At 41.3% G+C, this 10,579-nt stretch overlaps 1 protein-coding gene across 1 annotated transcript; it reads right to left on the reverse strand.

The window, feature by feature from the left end:
* Positions 1 to 67: 67 nt before the first annotated feature.
* ADAM20 (ADAM metallopeptidase domain 20) lies at positions 68 to 6,958 on the reverse strand. Its single transcript, XM_027552297.1, has one exon. It carries the CDS (start codon positions 3,256 to 3,258, stop codon positions 988 to 990), a length of 2,271 nt encoding a protein of 756 aa, XP_027408098.1. The 5' UTR covers positions 3,259 to 6,958; the 3' UTR covers positions 68 to 987.
* Positions 6,959 to 10,579: the final 3,621 nt, after the last annotated feature.

Consider the following 10,579-nt stretch of genomic DNA (forward strand, 5'->3'; position numbering starts at 1 on the left):
TCCTGGAGCACCCACATCCAGTGAATGGGCAAGGGGAAAGTATGAAGACCAGGCCATTTTAGCCCAATTCAAGACTAGTCTGTCAGGTAATATTCATTCCAGAGCTTGCTGCCAGGTTGGCCAAGGCTGAAAGAGTAGTATAATTTCTCATCTGTACAGCTAACTTCCTCCACCCAATTCAAACTATCACAATGAACTAACTACTGAAAGCACCTTGCAGCCACAGGGCCAAGGGAACAAAAGAAAGAAGTTGGTTCATTCAAGTACTGGTGATTTCAGGAGGTCCTCTGCAAAGCAGGGACCAAGACTTCTAAGGAGGGCAAGTGACCAACTGCTGCTGGTGCTCCAGCAACTCAGAGGAGAACCACACTGCTAACCCCAGAGCTACAACAGTGACCTTTCAAAGCATCACTGGTCAACTGGTGCTTGTACTTCTAATGAAGAATGAGGGTGATTCTAACAGAGTCAACAAAACTGGAATCCAAAACCAAACTTGGCTACCAAAATGACAGAGTAACTTTCAGCACACAAGAAGGTAAACTCCCTTCTCTCTTCAGCCATCATTCCAGGCTACTTTTACTGGCCCCTCCCTGGCACAGATTCCCAGAAAAGAGCAGGCCAAACAGAAATAGGGTATATAGTGGCACATCTTGGACATGACATTTTAAGAGTACAAAGGTGGGAGGATGTTTACAACTGATAGACATTAGGTTACAAATGAGACTTTCCCGTGCCTTTGCTCAGGAAACATAAAGAAATGACTTCCAGAGGGAAAAAATGAACTTTTAATATTGCTTAGCACACTGAGGAGTAAGTTAAGAACATGATAAGAATCCTTCAGTGAAATATTACTGCTTATGATCCTGCCATAAGAGATCCTTAAATTTTTCTTGAAGCAGTCAGACAGGCCCTAATGCTCCTCTACTATTTAAAAGAAAAGCCAGGGATTTTTTTTTTTTTTTTTCCTTTGTGAATGAAGTAGGAGCCTTAGTCACTTTCTTCCTCCGTCTCCTCTTCTTCAGTATCCTCTTCCTCCATCATTTCTGGCTCCTTTTTCTCTTTACGCTTCTTACAAAGCACAAGGAAGCAACATACAAATAAACAAATCAAAGGAATAAGCCACAGTAACATGTGAGTGTTCTTTTCCATTTTTGTGTCTTCCGCCTGTTCTGCCTCTTCGGCCTCTTCTTCCTCCTCTTCCTCTTCTCCCTCTCCTTCCTCATCTCCTTGGGGATTACCCGGTGGGCCACTACTATTACTACCTCCACTGCCTTCATCCTTGCAGTAGGGAGGTGCCCATCCGGGGTTGCAATGGCACTCTTGCTTATTATTGCAGACCCCCTTCATGTGGCAGGTCTTAGGCTGACAGGCTTGTGGCTCAGGAACCATACTGACACACCTGCTGTGAACACAGATCTTTTTTTGACCACACATTGTGCCGTCCTTCACCTGGCCGATATCAGGTATGGACATTCCGACATGATAGTCAGTGCCCCAGCAAGTGGTGTCATTGACTTGAAACTGATGCACTGTGGAATGTTCCATCAGATTTGGGATGACTCCCACATTTTCACACTGAACTCTCCCACACAGGATATCAGGGACTTCACATTTCATGTACTCTGTGTTGCTGATACCACAGTGACCAAATCGATTTCCTTGGGTGTTGATTTCTTTGTAGCAACTCTGAGATGCACTCCTTGCATCTTTGCCAAAAATCTCCCTGCACTGTTCATCATGGTTAGCACAGTTCTTTTTATAGCAGTAGGCACTGTCACTACAGGGAATCCCATCCTGCACAAATACATCTTCTGGGCACTGATGCGATGTCCCATTGCACCACTCTGGAAGGTCACATTCATTGACCTGTTTTCTGCACAAGGTCCCTGCTGACCTGACCTTGCAGTTTTTACAGCAAGACCCAAAAGCACAAGCAGCTCCAGGCTTCAGAGCGCAATTCGGCAGACAGCAGGGATCACGTGCACACTGCCCTATGGTTCCACAGTCACACTCCTCTCCTTCTTCGACCACTAGGTTCCCACAATACTTTATCCTAAAGATATTCTCTGGATTTGGAGGAGAGAAGAGACAAAGTCCATTCCTCATCACATTGTCCCAAAACTCGGCATAACTGCAGTTGCTGAATTTACTCGTTACCGATCTGGCAGGATACATTATGCAAAACTGAAGTTCACACACACAAAATTCAGTATCATGCAGCATACCTAAATTATGACCAAGTTCATGGGTAACAGTAAGCCCAAAAGCATACAGACTCTCATCTTCGAAAACCATAACTCCACTATTAAGAGGATTCTGGCATACTCCAGCAACAAAGGCAACTCCAAGCGTAGGGTCAAATGATTTCTTTATGAAAAGATGGGCTGCATCATGTGGCAGTCGCTTATCAAGGTTAAAAAACTTCCAAACAGCAAAATCCTCCAACATATTCTCTATGTCATCAGTGGCAATTTGGTTTATTTCAGTCCAGATTTCAAGCCCAGTTAAAATTACATCAACTGCCAAAGGGCGATACAGGCTATTTATTATGTTGACAGCATTAGCTATATCATTTTGTACTACTGACACATTGCTTCCTGAGAAAATGTATCGAAGATTGTCCACAATCACTACCAGCTCAAGAAACCGCAAGTGGGTCCACCAGCCTGTGTAAGAACTTTGCTTCAGGGTGAAATTATGCAACTCCAATTGGCGTGCTATTTCCTCTTCTGTTAACCCACATCTCATACGTGGGAACTGAGTATCATTGATGTCTATTCTATATACCCAGTGTTCAAATGTGGCGGAAGACCTAACTGGTTCAATTTCATAAGCAAGATCATTTATCTGCAGTATTCCTCGAAAACCTCCAGAACAGGTACTGAGGGCAACCAGGGACTTGGGAGCACCCTCCACATAACCATGATAGTAGCAGTCATCAGGAACAAAAGGCTGATCCTGCTGCAGGGAACGCTGGTCTGTGTAGGTGAACACTGGGAGGGGCCTGGAAACCAAGAACTTCTTGACCTTCATGTGGGCGATGTGTCTTTGGCCCCCAAATCGCAGGCTATAGGAGAGCCAGCCTGGAACCTTTGCATTTCTGCCCCAGCCAGTCACCTTCAAGGGGATCACCAACTCTGGGGAAGAGAAGTGCTGGGAGGGCCTGGCCTGAGAGTGACCAGAAATGAACAGACACACCCCAAACCAGAGCAGCAGGGGAGTGACTCTGAAGTGTACCAGGGCCTCACCCACTGTCATTATGGAGCCACCTGCTCAGGACAGAAGAGGGCAGGGCATCAGGCACTGCTGGTCTGGCTCCTTCCTCTCAGCTGTTGAGGGTGCAGGGATAAGCTTTATGGATCTGTGTCCTGGAAGAACTGGCCCATCAAAGCTGCAACGCTGAAGTGAAAATAGAAAGAAGATCTAGGAGAGGGTGGTTGGGGCAGAGAGGGTAGGGGAGAGAGGGAGAGAGAGGGAGAGAAAGAAAGTGATTTCAATTGGGACAAGGCTTGAATCAATAAAATTCTGGAGTTTGTCTCATATATGTAAGGGCAAGGAATAAGGGAAGAGCAGGTTTACAGGGAAAGAAATGCAGGAAATTCATCATAGATGGGTAATTGTTGAATCCTGTTGTAATATAAGGACTCATTAATATACTATTCTCTAAGCATGAACACTGGCATGACATTTCTCATTTTAGAAAGATTGACGTCTGACTCCCAATTTACTCCCCACCCAAAGTCGACTGGTACTCTGCTAGCTTCAGTAAGCATGTGGACAGCCCATCCAAAACTCATCATTTTTTGGTTTCTTTATTCAGACAGTTTGCTCCATCTCCCCTTCTCTTCTACAGACATCTTATCTAGCTCCCATTCTGTTTGAGGTAAGCAGTCAAAGTAAGTCTCACTTAAGGGACTCATTAGTTTCGGGAGCCCAATCCAGACAAACATGTAATTTGTAACACACTTTCATCTGCAGAAAACCCCTGGACCTTCCAAGGAAGGCAGCTATGTTGACAAAGTAATAGGAATGAGACTGTTATCTGGGGACAAGTCAACAACCCAGTTGCCTCTAATCACAGCATGGAAGCAGCAGCCTTCTCTGCACCTAGCCCAGCTGCATCATGTTCTCAATCATAAGAGACTCACCGTGGCTGTGTTTAGATATATTCCATTCTATATTTTACATGCACGGTGAGTTAGCTGAATTCTCTAGAGAACGTTAGACCGAAGAATTTAAATCTAGAGTCAGTTCACTAAAAGATTCAGAGATCACAATTTGAATGGACTTACTTCATATCTGTTGAAAACATAAATTTTAACTCAAGTAAAAGCTAATTTTCTTCATTTGCTGACTTTCCGTTAAAAGTATCAATAATTTCCTTAACATTTGAAAACAACAGATTTTAAAAAATTGGAGACACATCAGAACATACACTGGTGGCTGAATATTCTAAACACAGACACAAATGGGGTTGACAGTAGAGAGCATAAAAATACTCTCAGTAGTACAATGTCAAGAACATCTGGATAGTCCTAGATACTTTGCCAGAACTAATGGATAGCTCCTGGAAGCCAAGTATACTAGATGCAACTTCTAAGGGAAAGCATCTCTGATATAGGTCAAATCCTAATGACCAGATTTCCTTTCCATGTCTCCCTTCATGATATCCTTGGTATCTGCTACAGATCTGGGGACATTAAGATGGAAATGCGTGAGGTGAAAGAGGACTATTAGAAACAAATCACTGTAAAGAGGAAAATAACTTATATTAAGTAATCTCATCAGAAATAGGACGTGGTGACGAGAAACTTTCAGCCCCGAGGGTCTTTACGTCTACCCGGCTTTGTCACTGTTGTACCGTTCAATACGACGGACTGCTGCACGCCAAAGCCCTTCCTCTCCTTCCTGCCAGCATTGCCCGCACTTCAAGTAGTGTCAGAATCTTCCTCGGCATCAGTAATTAACTCTTTCTTCCATGCCAGCAGCTACTTCAACTCCTCAAAACCTCTATCTTACTTTGTCTCCACTCACTTTTAGTCACAGCTAATTCAGGGTTTCTTACACTTAGGTCACAAACCATTCAGGGTCATGAGAAGAATGTAATGAGCCACAACTAAATAATAAAACAACAGAAAATACGAGACAGCATCACACAAATCATTTATCACCTCCTATATATCACCTGTCACCACAGAAGCTATTAGCAGAACTCTGCTGACATAGCTTATACTGATTATCAACTATTTTCTGAGTCCTAACGCTAAAGTTTATACTTTGTTTATGGAGCTAGAGATGGGAACTGGCACATTATATTTCCCCATTTCTAGCTGGATTCCTGAAAAATGCTGTCAAGAAAAGCCTGAGAGGGAGAATAAAAAGCAAAAGGGAAGGACAAGAGGCTCTTCCTGTTTGCCTGCTGTTACTGTCAGTGACCTTCCCCGTACACCCAGAATGGTCTCTTGCTCTGGTGCTGAGAGTCAGTTACCACATTCTAGAACCAGCTCCATCAATCCTACCAAAGGCACCTAGTGTCAATGCCCCCTGCCAGAGGGCTCAGAACCAGATGTACAGAGCCATCTTCCAGTACTGTGGGCAACCCATACCAGCCAGCCAGTATCTCTTTCTCAGATGTTTCAGGCTATACCACAAAGCTCCCTGATAACGGGTTTGATATGCTCCATGAGAGGAGTAACCCTCTGTCTCTTAGATCTGTGTCAGAGTCCTGGCGGACCTTCTTCCAAGTCCCTAAGGAACCAGTACCAGCTCAATATTACCTAAGAGGAAGTACAGCTATCAACTCCACACTACTTTTCTGAGTTCCTAAATTACCAGCATCACCTGGGCTGGTAGTGCTCTATCTTCTACTGTCCAGGTCCAGACCTATGAGGCCACTGTGAGAGCTTCTAGGTTATGAAAACCGCCATCTCTTCCCTTCGTTCCCACAATCTCAGGGGTGCAACTCTCTGTGGTAATTCATACTTCTCTGTACCTCCGTGTTCCCTTTTTACCTTTTTGGCTCTCTAATACTTTTCCAAGAATTTTTATAGTAATTACTCTTGGTGGATTTTTCTTTTCTGGACTAGATCTTGACAAATACATACAGCACTTGGTACCAAGAGTGCTGCCGAGAGAGATAAACTGGGTCTCTGGGATTCGCTTAGGTATGTCCATGGCCTTAACACACTGCTGAACTCCTGTTGAATGGGGGATGGGCTCATAATAACATCACAATTAGTTAAATTTCTCCTCACTGTTGATTGTGATGAAGTGCCCTATTGAAGCAAGTGTGTGGCGGACCAAGGGAAGGCTGTGATGTTGCCTAGAAATATCTCAAAGACTGAGGGGTGGAATGGGTGTATTAAATTCTAATGGACATTTTGCACAATGAGGCTCAAGGCTCTAAGGTCTCAGCTCAGATTGCTGATAACAGGAGACTTAAAAAAAAAAAAAATCTCTCCTTTAGCCACAGAGCGAACTTCAAAGAAAACCAGAATTTAACTGTGGAGTTTCAGAATCACAGCATAAGTTGAATACCAAGATTTGCCAAGACTGTAGCGGGAAATCTGATTGAGACAAAAAAAACACAAAAAAACTTTGACCTTGATAATGGGAGTTCCAGGTCGACTGGATTGGTTCTGAGTATCTAGATCCTCCCAAGACACCTGACATTCCTCTACCAGGGAAGGTGCCTAGACTCCTCTTGTCTGAGAAGCCTAGCCACCTTTAGCTAGAGACCCTGTGATTATCTCAGCTGGGGAAGTTATCCCACCAGGGCATGTCTAGTATCCTCAAGACATACTCCTACTGCCCTTTAATGGCTCTAAATGCAAACCAGAATCTAATTCAATATGCTACAGAGGAAAAGGTTCTTTCCTCTGAATTGAGAGGAAAGAACTTCTACTGAAAATAATGACAATAGTTTACTAATTTATATTGACAAAAGAAAGGAAACAAACCATATTAATAGCAGAAACGATGAAGTCATTACAGAGATAAAGATATATTCAATATGATAAAATTCAGCAGGAGTTTGTATCTTCTTAACAAATAGCTTTGAAATATATAAAGCAAACACCAACAGAACAAAAAGGAGAAATAGAAAAAATTAGAAAAAATAGAAAAGGAGAAATAGAAAAATTCAAAATCTACTTGTAGGTGTTAACATACTTTCTTTCAGCAACAAATACAGCAACAAAACTTAAAAGAGTTAAGTAGAAGATTTAAGCAAACTTAATCAAATTAACCTAATTGAAACAGGCTTCCCAGGTGGCCCTAGTGGTAAGAACCCACTTGCCAATGCAGAAGACATAAGAGACGTGGTTCAATCCCTGGGTCTGGAAGATCTCCTGGAGGAGGGCATGGCAACCCACTGCAGTATTCTTGCCTGGAGAATCCCATGAACAGAGAAGACTGGCAGGCTACAGTCCATAGGGTTGCAAAGAGTCAGACATGACTGAAGCAACTTGGCACACAAGCACACACATGATATTTACCAAAACAGACAATATTTACAGTCATAAAGGAAGTCTTAACAAATGCTAAAAATAAAAACTGCTTAAGGTTCCTTACTTGCAGAATTAAAATTGTGTAAAGAAGAAAAACAAACTAGAAAATAGTAATTTGCTTCAAAGTTAAAGAACAGCCATGATCCAAACATGGTTTAAATGTATAACTGTAAATATTTTGGTCTGAATGAAAATATAACATATTATATTTGTATAACAGAGTTAAAGCAAAAGCTTACATGAAAATTTCTGGCTTTGGGGATACTAGTAGGAAAGGAGAAAGACTAAAAATACTTTGTATAAGATATAATGTCACAAAACTTGAAAGATAACAGCTAATCAATCTTTAACAGCAGAATTAAAAAACAGAGTACCAAAGACATAAAAAACAAACACTGAAAAGAAAATTAAAGCCAAGTTCCTTGTGAAGAACTGACACACACCTACCAGTGATGATCAAGGACTATCCTGGAGAATCGAACTGCGGGCTCCTGCATTGCAGGTGGATTCTTTACCAGCTGAGCTACCTGGGAAGCCCAACTTCTCACAAAGACTTAAAAACAATGACCATATAAACAACTTTATATCGATAAATTTGAAAATTTTAGCAATATGGGAAAATTCCTTGATAAACCACACTAACAAACGTAACAAGAAATCTAAATGGTTCTATATTAACTAGAGGTTGGATCTATAGTAAAAATATAAATTAAAAATAATATATCTTTTCACAAAACCCCCAGTACAGTGGATTCTTCCAACTGTTTTTGGCAGTAATACAAATGACTGAATAGTAATAAATCAGAGATTATCCTTACAAGTTTTATTAATAAAGCTTCAATTGCTTCAACAATAGTAACCTGAGAGCAACTGTTTGAATCTGAAGGAATTACAAATGTCTGTGCTATGATAAAACCTTTAACTATACTGGGATAATGATACCAATTACACTTATATTTAACTCACCTGTTTCACATGTACAAGTGGGTTGATCCTGAAGAGTTACTATTGAGTTTCCTAAACTAGGCAGGGGTGATTGTATTTACACTTGCTATTTCAGTTGTGATTTCTTTACTAAATAAGCCAAATCTAATATGAAGGTAATTATGGAAGGCTGAAAGCAAAAGATAAAACATGTGGATAGTAAAAAGTAAAGAAAGTAGTCAATGTAAACATTATAAAAATAAATCTTATTAAAAGTTGACAAAATATTGACAGTAATAGAAAGGTATAAATCAAGTAGAGAAACATCCAGTATATGATTAAAAAAACAGGGACCATTCCACAGTGTTTTATATGCACATAACAGCATAGCTTCAAAACATACAAAGCATATGTTGAGAGTGAGAGATAATGGAGCAAGAGTTGAGAAATCAAAAAAAAAGAAAAATCCAGGATCATACATGAAGAAGTTTACCAAGAGTAAGCATGCAAAAAAAGTAAAGACATAGAAGAGTTAAACAATATTAATCAAATTGACCTTGATATATATAAAATACTATACTCAAAAACTGTAGAATACACATTATTTTCAAATGCATGTGGGACGTTTACCAAGATTGATGATCTTGGTAAAGATCATTGGTAAAGATCATTTGTGGCTTCTGCTAAGCCACAAAGCATCTACACAAAACTTAAAACATACAAATTGCACAGTGGGTACCCTTCCAATTTCCACTCTGACATGTAGATCTTGTACTCCCACTCTCACAAAAAGAAAAAAACTACACTGAAAAGCAATGAGTTTTCTTCCGTTCACTTTAGTCATTCAGTCTTGTCAGACTCTTTGCAACCCCATGGACCACAGCACGCCAGACCTCCCTGTTCATCACCAGCTCCCGGAGTTCATCCAAACCCATGTTCATCGAGTCGGTGATGCCATCCAACCATCTCATCCTCTGTCGTCCCCTTCTCCTCCTGCCCTCAATCTTTTCCAGCATCAGGGTCTTTTCAAATGAGTCAGTTCTGCACATCAGGTGGCCAAAGTATTGGAGTTTCAGTTTCAACATTAGTCCTTCCAATGAACACCCAGGACTGATCTTCTTTAGGATGGACTCCTTGCAGTCCAAGGAAATCACAAGAGTCTTCTCCAACACCACAGTTGAAAAGCATCAATTCTTTGGCCCTCAGCTTTCTTTATAGTCCAACTATCACATCCATGCACGAGCAATGGAAAAACCATAGCCTTGACTAGATGGACCTTTGTTGGCAAAGTAATGTCTCTGCTTTTCAATATTTTGTCTAGGTTGGTCATAACTTTCCTTCCAAGGGGTAAACATCTTTTAATTTCATGGCTGCAATCACCATCTGCAGTGATTTTGGAGCCCAGAAAAATAAAGACAGCCACTGTTTCCACTGTTTCCCCATCTATTTGCCATGAAGGGATGGGACCAGATGCCATGATCTTCGTTTTCTGAATGTTGAGCTTTAAGCCAATTTTTTTCACTCTCCTCTTTCCCTTTCATCAAGAGGCTCTTTAGTTCTTCTTCACTTTCTCCCATAAGGGTGGTGTCATCTGCACACCTGAGGTTATCGATATTTCTCCCGGCAATCTTGATTCCAGCTTGCGCTTCTTCCAGCTCAGCATTTCTCATGACGTACTCTGCATATAAGTTAAATAAGCAGGGTGACAATATACAGCCTTGATGTACTCTTTTTCCTATTTGGAACCAGTCTGTTGTTCCACGTCCAGTTCTAACTGTTGCTTCCTGACCTGCATACAGATTTCTAAAGAGGCAGGACAGGTGCTCTGGTATTCCCATCTCTTTCAGAATTTTGCACAGTTTATTGCGATCCACACAGTCAAAGGCTTTGGCATAGTCAATAAAGCAGAAATAGATGTTTTTCTGGAACTGTCTTGCTTTTCCCATGATCCAGCGGATCTTGGCAATTTGATCTCTGGTTCCTCTGCCTTTTCTAAAACCAGCTTGAACATCAGGAAGTTCACAGTTCACATATTGCTGAAGCCTGGCTTGGAGAATTTTGAGCATTACTTTACTAGTGTGTGAGATGAGTGCAACTGTATGGTAGTTTGAGCATTCTTTGGCATTGCCTTTCTTTGGGATTGGAAT

This window comes from Bos indicus x Bos taurus, chromosome 10 (assembly GCF_003369695.1).
Source record: "Bos indicus x Bos taurus breed Angus x Brahman F1 hybrid chromosome 10, Bos_hybrid_MaternalHap_v2.0, whole genome shotgun sequence".
Lineage (NCBI taxonomy): Eukaryota > Metazoa > Chordata > Mammalia > Artiodactyla > Bovidae > Bos > Bos indicus x Bos taurus.